At 40.0% G+C, this 18,626-nt stretch overlaps 5 protein-coding genes across 8 annotated transcripts; 2 read left to right on the top strand and 3 right to left on the bottom strand.

Moving 5' to 3' along the window:
• Window positions 1-31: 31 nt before the first annotated feature.
• Window positions 32-6,847, bottom strand: sprt (PDZ domain-containing protein sprite). 4 transcript variants are annotated; one of them, XM_065491043.1, is made up of 10 exons: window positions 6,810-6,847; window positions 4,623-4,751; window positions 3,448-3,564; window positions 3,381-3,393; window positions 3,229-3,324; window positions 2,625-2,863; window positions 2,354-2,560; window positions 2,114-2,296; window positions 1,851-2,027; window positions 32-903 (listed from the first exon to the last, which is right to left on the bottom strand). In XM_065491043.1, the coding sequence occupies exons 1-10, from the start codon at window positions 6,830-6,832 to the stop codon at window positions 156-158; spliced, it is 1,932 nt and encodes a 643-aa protein (XP_065347115.1). In that variant the 5' UTR covers window positions 6,833-6,847; the 3' UTR covers window positions 32-155. The 4 variants fall into 4 exon arrangements, with proteins under 4 accessions (XP_065347115.1, XP_065347112.1, XP_065347113.1 ...); XM_065491040.1 differs by having other exon boundaries at window positions 3,381-3,564; XM_065491041.1 differs by lacking the exon at window positions 6,810-6,847 and adding an exon at window positions 6,249-6,549 and having other exon boundaries at window positions 3,381-3,564.
• Window positions 6,848-8,269: 1,422 nt separating this feature from the next.
• On the top strand, window positions 8,270-10,160 carry LOC135942374 (tyrosyl-DNA phosphodiesterase 2-like). The gene is made up of 6 exons (XM_065488456.1): window positions 8,270-8,584; window positions 8,634-8,725; window positions 8,782-8,907; window positions 8,957-9,182; window positions 9,342-9,512; window positions 9,574-10,160. The coding sequence occupies exons 1-6, from the start codon at window positions 8,270-8,272 to the stop codon at window positions 9,895-9,897; spliced, it is 1,254 nt and encodes a 417-aa protein (XP_065344528.1). The 3' UTR covers window positions 9,898-10,160.
• Window positions 10,032-13,778, bottom strand: LOC135942336 (inositol polyphosphate 5-phosphatase K-like). Its single transcript, XM_065488404.1, has 10 exons — window positions 13,642-13,778; window positions 13,265-13,397; window positions 13,059-13,163; window positions 12,927-13,004; window positions 12,719-12,866; window positions 12,485-12,660; window positions 12,180-12,416; window positions 11,749-11,902; window positions 11,554-11,694; window positions 10,032-10,791 (listed from the first exon to the last, which is right to left on the bottom strand). The coding sequence occupies exons 2-10, from the start codon at window positions 13,276-13,278 to the stop codon at window positions 10,564-10,566; spliced, it is 1,281 nt and encodes a 426-aa protein (XP_065344476.1). The 5' UTR covers window positions 13,279-13,397; window positions 13,642-13,778; the 3' UTR covers window positions 10,032-10,563.
• Window positions 13,779-13,965: 187 nt separating this feature from the next.
• LOC135942344 (adenosine 5'-monophosphoramidase HINT3-like) lies at window positions 13,966-15,907 on the top strand. Its single transcript, XM_065488411.1, has 5 exons — window positions 13,966-14,146; window positions 14,403-14,522; window positions 14,576-14,687; window positions 14,738-14,931; window positions 15,258-15,907. The coding sequence occupies exons 1-5, from the start codon at window positions 14,093-14,095 to the stop codon at window positions 15,288-15,290; spliced, it is 513 nt and encodes a 170-aa protein (XP_065344483.1). The 5' UTR covers window positions 13,966-14,092; the 3' UTR covers window positions 15,291-15,907.
• Window positions 15,774-18,475, bottom strand: LOC135942337 (cellular tumor antigen p53-like). The gene is made up of 6 exons (XM_065488405.1): window positions 18,150-18,475; window positions 17,532-18,006; window positions 17,279-17,465; window positions 16,792-17,008; window positions 16,537-16,741; window positions 15,774-16,074 (listed from the first exon to the last, which is right to left on the bottom strand). The coding sequence occupies exons 1-6, from the start codon at window positions 18,167-18,169 to the stop codon at window positions 15,931-15,933; spliced, it is 1,248 nt and encodes a 415-aa protein (XP_065344477.1). The 5' UTR covers window positions 18,170-18,475; the 3' UTR covers window positions 15,774-15,930.
• Window positions 18,476-18,626: the final 151 nt, after the last annotated feature.

Genomic DNA, 18,626 nt, shown 5'->3' on the forward strand with positions numbered 1-18,626 from the left:
TTAGTTTTGCTTAAAAGGAAAAAAGGGAATATAAAGCAAGCAATTGTTTTCTTTTTATTTAATATACATTTCTATAATCTCTTTCAATAGCAAATCAATTCAAGTTTAACAGTATTAGACTTCATAGTGGCAAGAAGTCGGCAAATTCGCTGATGTCAACACCAGTTCTCCCTGGCGTCGATCTCGGGGACGTGTTGGTTGTGGTACTGGGCCGACGCGGGCAGGACGTGCTCCTGCTTGGTCCAGTGGGGCTGCGGGTCTGGACGGATGGCCACCACGTTTTTGTGAGGCCGCTTGGACGGTTTCCTCGGCGCAACCACCTCCGACGTGTCGATGCCCTGCTGCAGGCTGGTGGCCCGCAGCAGACTCAACCTCTGCGGCTTCTTCGGTGGCGCCGGCTTGTATTTGTTGACGTCCAGCGAGCGGGTGCTCCTACTGTCGCTGTACTCGGACTCCTCCTGCCACCGGCTCCGCGGGCCTGTCTTGTCCTGCTTGGCGTGCGACACGATCGCGGTGTGCGAGCCTTTCTGGAACACGTGCACCTCGCCTTTGGCCCGGTAGACTGGCTGCTGCTGCTGCTGGACCGACGGCGTTTTGACCTGCTCGTCGGACGAGATCAGGTCGGCAACCTGCTCTTCCAGGTAGAAGATTCGGTGCGAGAGGCGAAGATTTTCTGCTTTCAAGTTCTCCAACTCCAGCAGTTTTGACCTGTCGCTGCCCGCCTTCTTTGTCTTCTCCAGGTACTCGGCGCTCTCGAACGAGTGCTCCTCTTGCTGTTTGTGCGAGATTGGGTACGAACGAATAACCACCAACCGTAGCTGCGTGAGGTTGGTGGAGTTCAGCAAATTCTTCAGCGAGTCCTGCTTCATCCTTGACAGGAGCTGGCCATTAGCCTCAATTATCCTGTTGAAAATTGCAATTTTATTTTAGTAGATATTTGATTAACAATTGAGTTCTCAGCCAGCCGCGCTTCGCCGCAAAAGTCGGCTAATGTTTGGTCACGTGGTTAGCCGCCAGCCACCGGTCAAAAAGTGCCGCAGATAAAAATGGTCATCATATTTTTCTAACCGTAATTAAGCACTATCAAACTTCACTTTACCAGCTGCGCCAGCCGCCGGATAAAATGTTCACCAAACCAACCAAAAATGTGGCTTGAAATACGCGGCTGAGACCTCTTAATTACATTTTGAATTAATTTAAGAAAAAAAACTAATTCTTCAATAAAAACGGTGAAAAATTAGAGATGACAAGGAAGTTTGCATTTGGTGAAAAAACACCTCTAACAGTTCTGCTCTGCAAGAGTTTGGTTTAGACCATGGTGGGTTTTCACGACGTTCCGCAACTCTCGCAAATAGATAGTTATCGACAAATAGAACAGTCAATCGTTTCAACGACAAGTATTTGAAAATTTTCAGCAGCTTGTACTGCCGCGTGTATTTTTATTTACGCAGGTTAATAAGGAGCTGAAACATTGGCTAAAAGACGCCCATATAGTACGACAGCGTGCGAGATAATGTCCTATCCAAAATTTCACACTCATCCATGCCGTTAATGAATCTACGCCGAGTATATATGGTAATTAATATTAGTTCTTTTCTTTGTTTCGCAAGTCATATCCTATCCGTTTATTTTCTTTGTTTAACGTCCTTTAATATTAATGACAAAAATATTTCGAGAAAAAATGCCGCATTGCGCAATTTTACAATGGCGTTTCCAAAGCACTGAATGCGCTCAAGGCTTGATGCAAATGTGATTAATTTCTAATATGAACAAACAAAATTTCATCTGTGCTGCATGCTGAAGAAGATTGTCCTCGGTATTCCCTGCAGATTTGTGTGCAATATGTTTACCTGTCATTGGGCTTCAACCCACATTCCTCGTCCTTGGCCCATTCCACGGATGCAACTCCTGGCGGGATCAGTCGGTCTGATATTCCGAATACTGGATTGCATGGGTCGTAAAGCAGCGAGATTGGTAGCAGGACCGCGTGCATACTCAACGGGTTGGGGATCGCAGCTGACACAATTCTGCAAGCGGAGAAAAAAAATTGGAAACACGTTTCGATTTCCCAGGGAAATTTTATTGAATTTGGTCCAGCACCTTTTGCTCTTACCCGAATAATGTCATGTGGTGTGTGGTTTGCGGCGGTGAAACGGCAGGTTGCGAGTGAATAAGAGTTCCAATATCTAGTCTGGTCGTCAGGTTTCTCAGCTCTTCTGTCAGTGACAGCAAAGCAAGTTCCTCCCTGCCCAACTGGAACTCCACCTCAGCTTGACGAATCCTCACGTCAATGTTACTTTAAATGGTTTAGGATTTCAAGACTCGGTTTAAAAGTTTGAAATTAAATAATTACTCTGTAATATCAAGCTGGTCGAGTGTTGATTTGAGGTTTTTCACCGCAGTCCTTTTGCTCTCAATCTCTTGTTTTAACTTTGCTACCCTGTTTTCCAAAACTTTCCTCTCAGTAGGACTAACAGGAGTAACACATTTGCCCTCAATTCTTAAGTTTATTCCCTTGCTAGGACTGCAGATACTGCTCGAATTAAGCTTACTTTTCAAGCTGAAATGCGTGCCAAGAGATTAAAATTATAACATAACATTCCTATTTTTCATTTAAAATTTACCTTTGAATCACATTTTCCTTGTCACTTATTACATTTCGGGGAGAATCACTTTCGCTGATCGGTGACGAAATAATCTCAATTCTAGTTGGCTGCGCTGGCGTGGACCGCACGCTCAACGTTGAAACGGGAGACGGAGCACTGCGCGGGGTTGGTGACGGTGCCATTCGTTTAGTCCTCCGCACCCCTGTGGCTGTCGGGGATAGGCACGTGGAGCTCAAAGAAACCTCTATACTCGCCATCTGCACCAGGAAGAATTGTTTAGACTGTTCTAAAATAGCTACGATAATATTTACGAAAAGCGAGAATCCTTGATTTTTTATTTTTATGATTTTTGTCTAAATGCTGCTAAACCACTAAGCAACTTACTTTAAACTTTTAAACTCTTAAACTTTAATTTTGCTAGAAAAATAATTCTGAAAAAATAATTTCGTGGATTCTTCAAGCAACTAAAACCAAATTTATATGATTATAAGATTATCGTTATGTTATGAAGCAAAAAAAGTTCCATTTAAATACAACATTCTATCCGTGCACGAAATTAAGGAGCAAATAATGGCATTGCAACTCTCACTTGTCGATTTTTATTATCAATAAATAAAATCACCTTCGCCTCCAACGTCTCAAGCTGAGCCATTCGAGGCTGTAACAGGGCCGAGCTGCTCGCCGCTGTTAACTGACCAAGCGAGTTGTTGAGCGTCGTCTATGGAAAGCAAGAAATCATACAAAAGGCTTTTGCACGTTTAGCTAATTTCGTACCAAGGACACGGAGCGCTGTTTAGTGAGACTGTTGTTTTGGAGCGAGGACCACTGGGGAGTGTCGGTCCGCTGTTTAGTGAGACTGTTGTTTTGGAGCGAGGACCACTGGGGAGTGTCGGTCGTGCTCTCTGCCCCATCGTCTGTATATTTGGAGTAATCGTGCACACTTCTTTTTTTGGAGAGTCTACAAATTTTATCAAATGGAGTTATTTGTAGAGAGTAGATAACTTTTCGAAAATTGTATCTCAATACTACTTTTCTCGTTTGCAGCAGCAATGATCATTTAATGTATGTATTTAATCAAATTTTGTGTGTGTATATATATTGAGATGTTGGTACCACACACTATTCAACTGATCTTTGAATGAATTCAGTTGCAAAAGTAGCAGTTTTTACATGTCACCGAAATAAATACCACATTGAAAAAACTCTTGAAGTGCCGTTCAGTATTTGAATAAATTCTTCCGGGATACAACATAAATTTATTAATTTGAGTTGGGTTTCAAAATATTTTTTATTTAGTCCAAAGAAAATGCGTACGTTTGCGTGCTTACGACTTGTTGAAGGTTCACCGATTGAACCTTTTCCACATCCCTCTAAAAGTTTTTATAAGCTGCGAAACTGCTATTTAAATTCCATTGCCGCTGGCCTGCTGCAGACACGCACGCGTTCCCTCTCTCTCATTATTTCAAAGCCCGGGCAAACTAGTCAGATTGCTCTCCGCTCGGGACTTGCTTTACGTGAGTTCTGTTAATCTTTTCTGCAAAATGGAAACGGGCAAACTCTGCGTGTTTTCCTTTTATTAGCCTTTGGAGCGATCATGAAAATTTTAATTTGTAAAATCAAAATAAGGAGCTCGGTTTAATCTCAGATACTATAAATTATAGAATAAAATAAAGCACTTTAAGATACGACTAAATGACCTGCTAATCAGCCCAGCATCTAGAATAATTACACTGGTGACATCTTCGGTTGGAGTAAAGGCTAATCGCTAAACTTAATGAAATAGCCGAAAAAGTGTTAAAATCTTAATTGTGAAATAAATTCCGAAAAAGTACCATGTCAAACGCAGCATGTTTTCCAATCCAGTTTAATATACTATGAGGAAATCATACTGGAATTCTAAAAAAATGTGAAATATAGCATTGAATTGTGAAATAAAAGCTGTATACTCGGTACTAACAGGAATCAAGATTTTCCTTTTTTGTTTCGAAAGCCTGGGAAAAAAATAAATTTCTGTACCTGTGGGTCTTGTAACGTCTTCTCATGTGTCCTCCTTCGCTGAGTTTTGTTGGACTGGGCGCACTTAAAATTTCCATGTCGCTTAAGTAGTGTTGTGAGGGTAGCGGCGCGTCTTCACTTGTTGGCATCCTGAAACATAAATTGGAATTATTTCGCTACCGCAGCTCTTGGATTCCAGGTATACACTTGAATTAAAAATAAATACAAGGCTTGAGCCTAACGCGTAAAAATATGTATCTCCCTACACCCAAACCCCATAAATTAGGCTTTTCCCTGGACAACGTGGTAAAAAACCTCCCCTTTTAATCAAACCTAAAGTACCTGCTGAGCAACATATATAATACAGGGGTTAAGACAGTAATTTTCATAGACTATACAAATTCATTCCAACAAAACAATAAATCGGTCGATTGCTCCGCATGAAAAATACGTTTAACAAATAATTCAATACAGCTAAAATTCTAACCCGCCAGATACCTTTCACCTTTTGACAGGTCATTTATTGTGTTATAATTGACAAACACGTTATGTATTGTACATGATATTTTAGTGAGAATAAACAAATATATATAGAAAGGATTTTCAGAATTAATTTCTGAAAAGTCATTTTCTTAACCTGAAATAAGACCAAAACTGTTAAATTAAGTAAATTTAATATCGTGGTTTTGAAGCGAAAACCTTCACAGATGCGCAGTGAAACAATGCTATTCTGACAAAAAATTATTCTGCAAGCTTGATTTATTAAAGAGTTAATGTGTCGCTAAAAATAAATAAATTTAAAACACTACTGACGCAACGAAAGGAACAGGATTCGTCAACTTTCCAATGCGCAATAATGCATCACTGATTTAATGCGCAAAAGACGGTAGAAAAACTACCAATTTTGTTTTCCCGCATTTTTACGAAGTTGCAACCCCAAAAAGATCTTGTGCCGAAAAAGAAAGACAGGAAGTATTAAATTTTATATTATATTTAAATGTTCTGGATATTTTGTAAAATCACTGGCACTAAGAATAAACTTTTTAAAATAATTTTCTACAGTTCATTTTTTTTGCGAAAAAAAACACGCTGGAATTAATCATGTTAATTAAAAAATAGCATAGCGCATATTCAATTGTCAAATTCTCACGAACGCTACAATTAGAGAGACTTTTCTTCGACTTCACTAGCTACCCAGGAAAAGCTTAATATTCTGCGAAAAAATTACATACAACGACCTGACGCCAAGTTTTGAAAAATAAAAATCATTTGAAAAGCAAACTGTCTTTTGTTTGAACATGAGAATTTTCGGTTGTAATTATATTGAATTGTTCGCTGGCACATTTCTCCGCAACGCGATATCTAATACTCAAACAAATACCCACGGCTTCAATTACTCGCTCCAGTTTCGAAGACACACACACTGCTCTCGCGACGAACTTATTAAAATTCCAGCATTACACCTTGACGCGTTTTTAAGTGGCGAATAATATGCTGGGCGCGCGCGATAAAAAACACACTTTATTTATTTCTCCTCTCGAGTGCCGCCGCCTCCTCTAATTGGAGCGGCCAAATATTTGGAGACTGCGCCACTCGCAATAATTATTGTCTCTTTCGCACGCACGGGTGTCAACAGTGAGCGTTTACCTGATCTCAGCCGGCGTCCAAATTGGCAATCGAGACTTCCCAAGCGCTGAATTTTAATTGCGCTTGCCGCTACGTGCCAGGAATAAGCAAATTCCGTCCATTTCCGTGCAGCGAAGTAACTGACTTGCTCAGCTAAACACACTCAGTTACGGCGGAGTGTCAAAAGTACAAGTGCGAGAGAGGAGAAGAGAGCAAAAGGAACCTTTCCCCTCCTTCTGATCCCTGGCCTGTGCCTGAGAGAGTCGGGCCATCTGACCTTGCCACCTCGTCCGCTCGGCCCCCACTCGACGTTAATAATTCCTGAACCTTTTGCTACACTGGCTGAACGTCGGAATTTATTAGGGTTGCCTGCAGCACGCAGACACCGAGAGGAGAAACAGAAAGAACAGACCCCGCTGCGCGCGCGCGTCTATCGCTTTTTGTTGCGTTGCGCGTCTCAAAAACGTTTGATTAAAAAATAAATGTAGAGGGGTTTTCCATTAAATCTCAATCAACTAACAATTTACTTTTGACGTGATTAATATTGCGCAGTAACTTTACCTGAAATTTATAGATATACACCACAATCTGTCAACGTGACTCATACATTATGTTTCCTATATAGAGCTTTATATATCATGCAAGGAATAACAAGCATAATGACTTGTGACTCATTGTGAAGTCAGCATTGCTCACTATTGTACATTTTCCAGACGAACAAATACGCAATAATAGTAATCTGGTTTTTGATTGAATTTCAGCTGATTGACAACAAACGCGTTAATAGTGCGTAGTTTCATTTTCACTTAATTTCTTAAATTTTTAGAAAGAAATTTCTCTTGTTGTATATTTTCTAGTTATTGATTGGGATATGAGTGATGGGAAACCCCGTCAGAGTCAAGAATGAGCAGCACAAAGCGGTGCGATCCCAATTATACCAATTATGCCAATTATATAATCAAGCGCACTGCTCTCCTTCACGTCAGATGCGCAAACAAGAGCCCTGCGTGTTTCCAACAAGTTATTAAGTATAATAATTTTTAGTGCAACTGCAGGGTTAACAACAGCTAAAATAACTTAACTGGACCTATAGAGCCGATTTACCATTTTCTCATATTTCTTTGCGGCACACGTAGACAATGTTTGAGTCAATTTCATCAACTATATATATACTGCCATTGCTTAATGCATCTATTTTAAATACATTTTTATAATTATATATTATTTCATTACTATCCATAAGCAGACCACAAAAGCCGGACGCATATATCTAATAAAAAGAGAGTGAAATTTATGCTAAAGCTGAGGAGTTAGTGTTTTAAATAAATCTATTACATAATTAGAGAATAATAATTTCTATATTACGCACCAAAACATTGATTGTTAATGAAAGTTTATTGTTAAAATTATCATTGCAAAATTTAAAAAAAAACTTAGATTTGATTAAGAATAAATATGACAAAATGGGCAAAATAAAAGTTTTGTTAATTTTTAGTGCGTCGTCTCGTCAGTAGTTGTATTGATATACAGCAACAGCACCATGATAATTTAGGATAATAGGTGATCGTTCTTTTGTTCACTTCATTGTGCTTCCTGTGTCCTGTGGTTAACCTGGCTAAGACTCTCATTACTAGATTTGCTCAATGTCATCCCCTACAGTCCTTGCCGGTTGCCGCTAATATATTTCACGATCTTTTCCTCCTTCCTACTCACAGCTAAAGTAGCGTCACCTATCGAAACAGGTCAAAGTATAAAGCAGCAACGAAACAAAAATTTTACTGCCAGTCTGATTCAGTCACTCCTTCCCTACTCCTTCCCGCTCGTTCTCAATGCCACGCCCCCTGAGTTATCATGCTTACCATGAGGCATGCCATTTGAATCTAAAATCTAAAACACAAAACACATATATACATAAACACAACAAAGCGGTCTTCATCCTTCATCTTCATGTTCATGCCAACCTGTGCCAACATGATGCCGACGTCTGATTAGCTTCGAAGTTAAATTTTTTGGTTTGACAGTCACGTCACACACATTCGAGGATGGACACAGTTAAGAGGAAGGCTGAAGACGACGTGATAGAGACGGTAGAACTTAGCGACAGTTCGGAAGAGGAGGCTCAGCCAGTCGGGCCAAAGAAGAGGGACTTAAAAAAGACGGCTTCAGGCGACTCGGGCGAGAATGTCGTTTTTCTTGACTCAGATTGTGAGAGTGATGGTAAAGAAACTGGAAAGGATGAACCAGGGGTCTTGAAAGTTGATACAATGAACAAACTATTGAAAGAATTTATTCTTATCACCAAGAGCGACAGCAACATAGCACAATTTTTCCTTAGCCAGCATGATTGGAAGCTAGAAGTAAAAAAAGCTTTATGTTGAGGTTCCGATGTAAAAATTCCAATTTCAGGTCGCAGTTAACGATTTCATGAGCCTTAGTGGAGAGATCCTAAATGATAAGAATAATTCTCAGCTAGCAAACTCCATGAAAAATGAGCCTTGGTTATAAATAAAAATATTATCTAATGATAATTTTGTAACAACTTTCTAATTTACAGGGCCAAAAACCTTCAGTCAAGTTCAGAAGTCTTAGGAGCATTTAGTTTTATTTCCTGGAATATTGATGGCCTGGACAAACGAAATTTGGGCCCTCGAACGGCAAATCTCACAAGAATTTTGAAAGAGTATGTCTCTTTGATTAGAGATTCAATTGTGAACTAAGTTTTCAAACAGGGAATCACCAGACGTAGTATTTCTGCAGGAAGTGGTGCCAGAGACCATTGATGAGCTCAAGTCAAACCTTCAAGATTACAAGTTCTTAGTCCAGGACTATGAGAAAAACATGTCTGAAGCCTATTTTGTTGCAACCTTGCTGAAGAAAAACACTGTCAAAGTACTGGAGCACATCGATCGTCCCTTTAACAATACAGTGATGATGAGAGGACTGTTGAGTACAGAGGTAAAATAAAAAGTATAAAATAGGTGTCTACTGCTATTTATATAAATTCAAATGAATAGCTTATGAGAAATGCACTTGGTTTGCTATTTTTCGCTTCATGTTTACGTGTCATTGCAATGCGATGATGCTAAATAAATGTATTTTCGACATTGTTCCCAGATTGAAATTGCAGGCATCAAAATGTGGCTCCTTAACACACACTTGGAAAGCACGGCGAATTACAAACAGGCTCGTGTTGCTCAGCTTCAGATGGCATTCAAGGAAATGAAGGACAAATGTCAAACGCACCATGTCCTATTTGCTGGAGATCTTAACCTACGTGACGCTGAGGCACGTTGCCTTCGTGATTTTGTTTGATTGTATATTGAATTAATATTTGCATGATACACAGGTTGGCTTAGCAGGAGACATTCCCTCTGGTGCAGTGGACCTATGGGAGGCGTGCGACAAACGTGACACCTGCAAATACACTTGGGACTCGTCGCGCAACTCCAACATCCAGCTGGGCAGTTTCAGCCAGGGCAGCTCCTCAAGGCAGCCGTACAAGCCTCGGCTTCGCTTTGACCGCGCCTACCTGGGTACCTGCAAGGGCAACTCTAACAGACCGCTTGCTGTCCACTTCGGACTGGTCGGCATTGAGAAAGTGCCCAACAGGCAGTGCTACACTAGTGACCACTGGGGCCTCCAAGTTCAATTCACCATCAACAAACCGTGATTTAGCAAGAATGAAACTGAACAAAACTGATTTAGTTTTCCACCTAATATTTTTTCTCACTTGAAATGAACATTGATTAGTTGAATAATAAGAGTTTGAATTCAGGTTTCCACGGAAGAGTAATTAAAACATCGTTAGCATTAATTTTTCTTTATTATTTTTTCAATCAAATCATTTGCTTAAATTCAATAGATGATTATCTGGGAGGTCTATCTTCTCAGCAATACCACCAAAAATGAAATAAAGTTTGTTATAACTTGCAAGCTGCATATTTATTCTTACACTTGGGCCCATCTGATTACATATTGAGCACTTGTACTCGGGAGTAACAATAATTTTATCACGACACATTAAATATTTCAAGCTTAAAGCACACAAATCTACTATTTTTCATTATTACAGGAGTTTTAGTTAGGTGTAAATCAAATCCAACCATAGCATTAGTCTAAAACGTTTCATGAACATGACTAACAGAATGGGTCCAGCCATCAAAAAAGTTAATAAATCAAAACTGAACATTTCCAAAAACTTGACTTAGGACGCGCACTAGTAAAAAATAGTCTTCTGAATAAGTAAATTAATAGAGGGATCAACGGAAAAACAAATATCAGTCTGGACTGTGAAGCTATGTCAGATTTAACTCTTGATTTCACGGTACGGTGAAGGTCAGAAACGCAGCCGTTGCGGAGACCTTGTAGGGTCGGCCTTCGTAACTAGAAATGGGGCACTCATGCCCAAGACACTGGCTGTGCTGTGGGTGACGTACAAAAGCTGGTAGACGCCAGTTTCTGCGATGGCAATGTCAGGGAAAGTGACGCTCAAACGGCCAGCAGTCTGGCTTGTCCTTGGCACATATATGTAAAAAATGTAGTCCTCTAGGCTGGCAAAATTGACCTGCAATAATTCGGTCAGTGTGTCAAAGATGGAAACAATAATTGAATTTTTTTAGCTCTTTTTATCCCTGTCCGAGGACCGGGGCGCGCACTGCACTGGCACAAATGCTAAAACCCGGGTCCCAATAACACCGCGAACGGATAACATGGGCGCACCAGGCCGCACAGGGACCCAGCTCACTGAAGGGCCTCCGCACTGAGGACTGCATTTAAACGCTAGACATTCGTCCCGCTAAGCCAAATCACGCATGCTGGAAAGGTGCGAACCAGCAAACAGCGAGTCGGCGCCGGTGCGCCTCCCAGCCCGTTGAGCAATAATTTGAGCATTTCGAGTCATTAAACTAACCACTTTTTGCCATCTCTGACATTGGGTAGCCAGTATTAGATCTCCAAACTGCTAAAATACCTCCCATTGCTTTGACACTCCTGAGAATGCCTTAACAATGCGAGGCAATTTTGGATTCAACAGATCCTTTAAGACTAATCTGATGAAAATCCACCTAACAAATTTGAGTATATTAATTTTTATTTAACGTAAAAAGCCTAGATGAAGATTATGAATAATACAGAGCCAAATTTAATTAGTTTAACAAACCAGTAATTATATATTAAATCTTATTACAATTAAAAATGCTGCTAAAATGAGAAAGTCAAGGTCCACCATTCATTGGGGAAATAGAAAATATCCTGCTCGGATATTTGGGATATTATAAAAAACGCTCCAATTCATTTTGCTTCAAAATAATACAACTGAAATTCTCACCTTGTATATGCCAATCCAGTCATTTCCTGTCTCCAAATTAACATCTGCAGAGAGCTCAAAACTCGCTGAGTTTTCTCTGTCTAGGAACCAGTTTTGGATCTCGTCAAATTCGACAACTCGATCATGGTTATCACTAATAACCTTAGATATAAAAATTATCAGTTAAGGAGTCAAATGGTGGAACGCAGAGCAAACCTTGACAGCAAACTCAGCAGTGACTGGTTTGTGGTCGCTTTGGTAGTATTTTTCCCAGCTGCGATATGATGCTGGCTGGCAGTCAAGTGTTAGGTTTTCATACACATTGGGGATCACTTTGTAAAGAATTCGGTCAGTCCAGGCTGGTCGGCGCCTGAAATGAAATGTAGCAAGCTGGTCAACATACATACTTGTTAAAAAATGCTGAACAATACTGAATATTTTAAAGAATTCATTAGTACGCTAAATAGCAGAGCAGATTAACTTTAAGATCACAACAATCCTAATTCCTTTTCAAGCCTTCAAAAATTGTTTATCATGAGAGTGCGCCGAGTGCGGCTAACATGTAAAATATTTTACCACTAAACCTACTTGATTTCAACGCTATTAAAAGATTTTTTAAGCTTAGGTTGACACTTTTAATTACTCACTTGAGATCGTAAATGCTGGAATGAATGTTAAACTTGTAGGTGGGTGGAAAATCAATGGCAGGCTCATGCAACTCGCTGAAAGCTTCGCCGCTCTTCATCACTTCTTTGAGTTGGTCTTGCTGGAACAATTCGTCAATCTCTCCTTTGTCCAACAATGCCCCAATCTGGTCAGCGGTCAGGCTGCCTTTGGCACCACTTTTGAGTCGGAAATTCAAGTCACCCAGCCAGAACACATAGCTGCAATACCACAAATTTTCAAAATCATTATACGCTATAGATTTAAAGGCTGTTCTTTCTTTGCTCACTCGTGATACAAAACGTAGCTGGTCTCCTTTGTTGAGTAAGTGTGGCTTTTCAAGATTGTGTTATACTCAGCTACCCGTTCTTCCTTCATGTGGTCGTGGGCTGACAAGTGGCAGTTTACAATTGACATGGATACGCCGGAGACAGCTAGCCGGATGCTTACAGCACCTTTGTTTCCCTGAAAAAAAAATGTTCAATTAGGGCCCACCTTGAAATTTCCTTTGAAAATGTCTTACCCAAATTCCGCCAAGGCCTGTCCTTGTGTACTGAGTCTCCATGTCCCTGACTTTCAAGAGGTGACGTCTCTGGCAGAAAATGCTAAGCAGAAGGCCTTGAAGACGAATGGTTTTGATTTTCACAAAATCTTTGGTTATTAAGAGGTCCCTGTAATGAGGCAGCGTTTTTGACTGCTGAACTGCTGTTGATATTGATCCAATTTTTTACCTAAAGCTGTTATTCCATGGATCATCGAAAAGTGCGTTCATCAAAAGGTTTTGCGGCTGGGCCTTGACTTCTTGTAGACTTAATATTTTTTTTCACAACATCATCGTGGAAAATAATTATAACTATATTTACCCAATGATATAGAAATCTGGCAGAGTTTCGCGATTTAAGCATAGCATCTCTGAAAAGTTCTCCTCTGGAGGCATGGTGGCCACATTCCAAGTGAGAAAATAAAATCTGGCAGAGCACCAAAGATTAAAATCAACGCTGATTCCAGCAAAAATAAATAATGCGAAATACATATACATGCATTTCAACAAATTTTCCACACTGCTTACCTCAAAGTTTCCATTGCAAAGACTAGATGATGCTGAAATAGGGGCAAGTGCGATTATCCAATCTTTCCACTAGTCTGCGCTGGCAGGGTCACTTTCACTTTCTCCCTACGGCGCTTGGCTGGAAGCAGCTCACCTGATAGAAAATAGGAAATAATTGAAATGTTACAGTTAACGTATTACGATAAAAACATTTTTTGCGTAAATTTTTAATTTCATTGGGTTACGCGTTATGCAATTTTTTAATAGCTATCTACATCAATGCCGCACAAGAGCAAATTAATAATGAAAGTGTTTTGCAGAAGTGCGACCTTGATCAAGCATAAAAAACTCTCGTGAGGTCATATATATTTTTTGGATAGCAAATCGTATTAACTCACTTTTTTTGACAAATTCGACTGGAAAACAGCATCCTCGCTGTGGAGAGAAGCTTTAAATTTCGTCAAAGCGCAAATCACCGTGAATTCTATTCTGCGAAACGTGTGCTGCGGTTGTCCACGGTCGAAGCATCGCACATAATATAGCGAACGTTATCACCAATAATTACATAAAAGGCAAAGTTCGACTCCTGGATGGAAAGATTGATAACAAGGAGATTGGAGATTAGGCTAGCAGGTGCAGGTGTGTATGGAGATGTCGTGCTGCTGCGACGGTCCGTTCTAGCTGCTGACACTTAAATGCGGATTTAGCTAAATTGGTTTCACATCAGATCTGCTTCATGCTCCCACCTCGACTCCCGAGACGATTATTTGTGTTGATGTAACATGTGATCGACGAGACCACGCCTCTATTGTGACACAAATTCAGTGTTACCAAAACACTACGCGTTCAATGGTATTGAGAGATTTTAAGAGTTTAAGGAATATCTTAAAAACTAATCGCAAAGTAAGTATTTAAGATTTTAAAAATTGCTTGAAAGCGACTGATTTCTCGTTTCCACCACTGATTTCTCCCACACTGAAATTTCATTTCATTTTCGCCTCTAAAACGTCAGCAAGCAGCGCAATTGATTTTTTGTTTGTGTTGGCCGACTTTATCTGGTTTATAAAAGGTATTTCGCTATATATCTCGTCGCATTACTTTTACAGAAGCCCTGCAGCTGGATCTGTCCCGTTTTTTACTTTACAATTGTTTTCCGTAGATTGCAGTTATCAACACTTCATCTATAATCAAAATCGCAACTGAAATGGCTGTGGACCGCGACAAGTGCATGTTTTGCAGAATATATGATGGCAAAGAGCGCAACGACATATATTTCCAGGTATAAATATTCGCAAACTAAGATTGGCAGAAATTAACGCGATAAATCTACAGGACGAAGACTTTGTTGTGTTTGAAGACCACAAACCGGCAGCTAAACACCACCTGCTGATTGTCACGAAAGAGCACATTCCCAACGCCAAGGCTCTAACCAAAAAGAACATAGGTAAAGATTCATAGCAACCTTTAAAATAAAATCATTACTTTTGCACACAGCTCAACGCTTGATGGAGCTGGGCCGACAAATGTTGCTAGAAAGGGGTGGAGACATCACCGACGCCCGTTATGGTTACCACTGGCCACCCTTCAACTCAATCAATCATCTTCACCTCCACGCAATTTCCCCTGCAAGCACCATGACTTTCCTCAACAAGTCTATCTTCAAGGAAAATTCCTGGTGGTTTGTCTCGGTGAGCAAGCATTAGATTTCAATTAGTTAGGTTTAGTGCAGCCTAGTTTTGTATTTTTTGTTGCTTATTTTGAAAACTCATTCAGGTGATATAAGTAGTCCTGTATCTATTCACTTATTCAAAATAGCTCACTACCTGTTACAATTGTTTTACACTAGATAATTATACAAAAATATTTGATTTAAAAAATAGTATGTCGTCTTATGATGATTGAGTAGGTACTTAGCTAAAGCTAAATAATTTATTTTGTTAAGTTCAATTCAACCAAGATTACCTCAAGTGGTCTTCAAAATTAAACTGATTTAATTATCATTTTGAACTTTCAGCCAGAATATGTTGTCGACCGCCTGTCTGAGTAACTACATCAAGTATTGATTCATCACCCACACCATAACAATTGTTCCTTGCTGGTAGTGAGAGCAGATGCCCTGAGCTCTCTAGCTTATTATGCTATAAAAATACTGAATCCAACATTCCAACCATTTACACTTAACAAATATTACTTAACAAGCTAGTCTTGCTGAATTGAAAAAAGCAATAATAATTATTCCTCCAATTCTGGGTGTTCAAAGGTTTGGCAGATCTAGATTTAATGGCTCTAAGTGACAAATAGCAAAACACAATATATTTGGGAAAATTTTCGAAGCTAGCAGAATTTTTGAGAACTGTTTACAGAGACTAGACCTCAGCCAAAGCCTATCAAGCTGGATCTGCCTACCACAGCTATACAACGATAAACGCTTGCACTTTTCGCTTCCCCATCTCATTATCGCTTTGGAGGTGCTATTTTAATCAATCTTTACGTACTGACGGGAGTGATAAGTTAACAATGATAAATGCTATTTAAGTTGAATTATGTCCGTAATTTATAATTGCTGTTGCAAACTCCAGGTCTCGTTGCATTTCTTCAAAATGATATCGATGTAATTTATGTGCAAATTGTTACATTTGTTTGAACAAAAGTTAAAAATGCCAATTGCAAGTTTTGATTTCATCGCTTCAATGCTGATTGTCACCCATTGTGTTGAGGATAGATTGGTACCTTTGAATCTCTGCTTCTTTCACTGGGCCCTCAGGGTAGTCTTTCTTGACCAAATCCAAGGCCAGTCGAGCCAACACCACATAGTCATCACAGTTATTCACCTGAAAAAATGCCAGTTATGAGGATGGAGCATTTGACATGCTTGTCAGTGTGATGATGCAGAAGTCCCAAATATTTATAATGACAGGTGTTAGATGCTTGCAAATATGATTTGCTAATGCATTGAATACAAATGATAATATAACCTTAATCAGCTAAAAATTTAGCAGATAACTTTATTAACTTAATGATTGCAGTTAAAATAATAATTCATACTCATTTAAAACAAGTTATGACGACTTAAATCTAGCTTTAAGCTCATGTGCAGCCATATATAAATAATTTGCAGCGACATTTGGATAAATTGCTGCAGTATTGTGAAAATTTAATTTGTTCTTACTGGATTTTTAATTCGTGGAAACCTCTAACCAATCATTAACTGTTAATTTGGAAAATAATTATTAAATTTATTAGAGAAAACAAGGGGTTAAGGTAACCATTACCGGCAAAAAGAGGATACTTACAGGAACAAAATACATTTGGTCGAGAGGGCCGATAGGGTCAGATGGGGAGTCAGCTGAGACACCATTTGGGACACTTGGCCCTTCATTCTTAACAAGGAGAGCGCTGGCCTCTCCCTTGCTCAGTCTCCTCTCCTCCAGCAATCTGTCTCTGTGGGGCGATGCACACACCCTGACAGCTATCACTTGGCGGCCTAAGACTCTGCCCCTGAGAATTTAAGGGTAAAAATACACCTCTACACGGAATGAAGTAATTACTCGATCTCCAAGGTAAAGACGATAGCCAATCCCCGGCGGTTTATGCCACTGATACAGCTGCTCCGGCACATCATGGCGTATAGCACGGTCACATACTCTGAGCCAGGCTGAGGCACACCAAGAGGAACGGAAACGCTACGTCGCTCACTACGAGGATCTTTTTCATAGCTCACTTGTTGGTTGTTGCATCGAATGACGTGATCAATGAATTTGTAATCTGAAGAGGGCATAATATCAATATTGGACTAATGAGCACAGTAGATAAATATTCACTCTATTAATTAAAAAAGGTTAATTACATGGCAATCCTTGATATCGCTAGCTTCAAATTACAGAGAGAATTAGTTCATATCTTTTAATTAGAGGGAATAATATAAATATAATGCATTAGGATTCATAAAATGTTAATTAACATGGAGAAACAAGTATAATAAATAATACCAGTAAGATGGGAGCATAACTTAGAAATATTAGAACTTAGGATAACCTATGTTTAGAGGCTCATCAATTCTCAGGTGATTAGGACATCTGAGCACAGGTTTGTTGGAAGAATCGGGGTCACAGTAGATGCCAACAGCACGAACATACATGGAAGGGTTGATATTTTTAACCTTGAACTGCATTGGTACATTCCGACCCTCCATCACAAACAATTTATTCAAGACTTCCGAGAACTGCAAAAAATGTAGGGTATGTAGTATTGTGCGTACTCATTTTCATCTCCAATATTAATAACCAACCTCCCAAGCAGATCTTTTACTGTCATCCAAAGTACGAGCAACATGGACATGAAAGTCGTAGTTGCCGGTAAACACTTCCATGCTTGGCAGTTCACAGGTAGCTTGGTTCTCCACGATCCTGCTGTTGTTGAATTCGCTGTTACAGTTTTCAGCTTGCTGGTATGCAGGTGGGTAACTTGCCATCGGATTGAAGGTATTCATTAAGATAGACGGATTTCCACTTTGGAGCATCATTGATGGGTATTGTGCTACTTGAGAAGAAACAGGAAACCCCTGATTGTGAGGGTTAGGTTGTTGGTGATGAAGGTAATAGTTCCCTTGAAACTGTTGGTGCAGAGAAACTTCATTTTGATGGACCATTGTAGGAGGCGGGGGTGGATGCATCACCAAGTCAGGGATCAGCATGGACTGATCATTCGGTAGCGGTCCAGATGGAAGTCCAAGTCTGTTATCAGGAGTTGTTTCATTACTGTTTCTGCAAAGTAGACAAATTTTCGAAAATTTCATTTTGATTGAGCGCTGTGTTGCGAGATGTGTTGCAAGCCACAAGAGGCTTTCGGCCCCAAAGAGATTGTAAAGTTGACAGAAAAAGCAAACGATTCAAACTAAATGACTCACAGTCTGTTAGTGTGGTCCATGTCCGCGAAGTTCCAACTCGAAAAGACAAGCTGACACCAAGAAGTCGTCGATTGACAGCTTTGGACTTGTTCGATCTATGAGCAAAGTTCACACAGGTGTTAAGCTCGCTACAGCCGCTGAGAAAATGCGTCAGCGTCAGATAGGTGAACCCAAACAAGCGGCAGCGCTGTGCCAGCGTGTTCGTACCAGTTCGTGCTGGCAGCCGCGCAACCTCGCGACTTCGCGAGACGACGGCGATCCGGGGATGCTTTAATGCTACTTCCACGTTAACCTGCTTCAGGACAACAGGTTGAAGCAGCCATCTTGGATGTATACTGATACTGATTGACTCCATGAGAATTACGAAATGAATAAAGTTATTATTACAGTTTGCCTGGAACGTAGAAAACATGCACAAAAAGTTGAAATTTGGAATATCGAAATATTTTATTAGAGCTCTTCGGAATTCGGTATCTT

This window comes from Cloeon dipterum, chromosome 4, assembly GCF_949628265.1.
Source record: "Cloeon dipterum chromosome 4, ieCloDipt1.1, whole genome shotgun sequence".
In the NCBI taxonomy this organism is placed as follows: domain Eukaryota; kingdom Metazoa; phylum Arthropoda; class Insecta; order Ephemeroptera; family Baetidae; genus Cloeon; species Cloeon dipterum.

Excerpts from the sequence above, each read along its gene's own strand:
- sprt (XM_065491040.1), bottom strand. The coding sequence starts at position 6,832 with ATGAGTCACGTTGACAGATTGTG. Across the intron at positions 2,561-2,624 it reads AAGGAAAATGTGATTCAAAG|CTTGAAAAGTAAGCTTAATT; the intron begins GTAAATTTTAAA and ends CACGCATTTCAG. Across the intron at positions 2,028-2,113 it reads CACCACATGACATTATTCGG|AATTGTGTCAGCTGCGATCC; the intron begins GTAAGAGCAAAA and ends CTCCGCTTGCAG.
- LOC135942374 (XM_065488456.1), top strand. The coding sequence starts at position 8,270 with ATGGACACAGTTAAGAGGAAGGCTGAAGACGACGTGATAGAGACGGTA. Across the intron at positions 8,726-8,781 it reads TCCATGAAAAATGAGCCTTG|GGCCAAAAACCTTCAGTCAA; the intron begins GTTATAAATAAA and ends TCTAATTTACAG. Across the intron at positions 9,513-9,573 it reads TTAACCTACGTGACGCTGAG|GTTGGCTTAGCAGGAGACAT; the intron begins GCACGTTGCCTT and ends CATGATACACAG.
- LOC135942336 (XM_065488404.1), bottom strand. Across the intron at positions 12,417-12,484 it reads AGCTACGTTTTGTATCACGA|CTATGTGTTCTGGCTGGGTG; the intron begins GTGAGCAAAGAA and ends GTGGTATTGCAG. Across the intron at positions 10,792-11,553 it reads ACTGGATTGGCATATACAAG|GTCAATTTTGCCAGCCTAGA; the intron begins GTGAGAATTTCA and ends GAATTATTGCAG.
- LOC135942344 (XM_065488411.1), top strand. The coding sequence starts at position 14,093 with ATGGTATTGAGAGATTTTAAGAGTTTAAGGAATATCTTAAAAACTAAT. Across the intron at positions 14,523-14,575 it reads GCAACGACATATATTTCCAG|GACGAAGACTTTGTTGTGTT; the intron begins GTATAAATATTC and ends ATAAATCTACAG. Across the intron at positions 14,932-15,257 it reads ATTCCTGGTGGTTTGTCTCG|CCAGAATATGTTGTCGACCG; the intron begins GTGAGCAAGCAT and ends TTGAACTTTCAG.
- LOC135942337 (XM_065488405.1), bottom strand. The coding sequence starts at position 18,169 with ATGGACCACACTAACAGACT. Across the intron at positions 17,466-17,531 it reads GTAAAAGATCTGCTTGGGAG|TTCTCGGAAGTCTTGAATAA; the intron begins GTTGGTTATTAA and ends CATTTTTTGCAG. Across the intron at positions 16,075-16,536 it reads ACCAAATGTATTTTGTTCCT|GTGAATAACTGTGATGACTA; the intron begins GTAAGTATCCTC and ends GCATTTTTTCAG.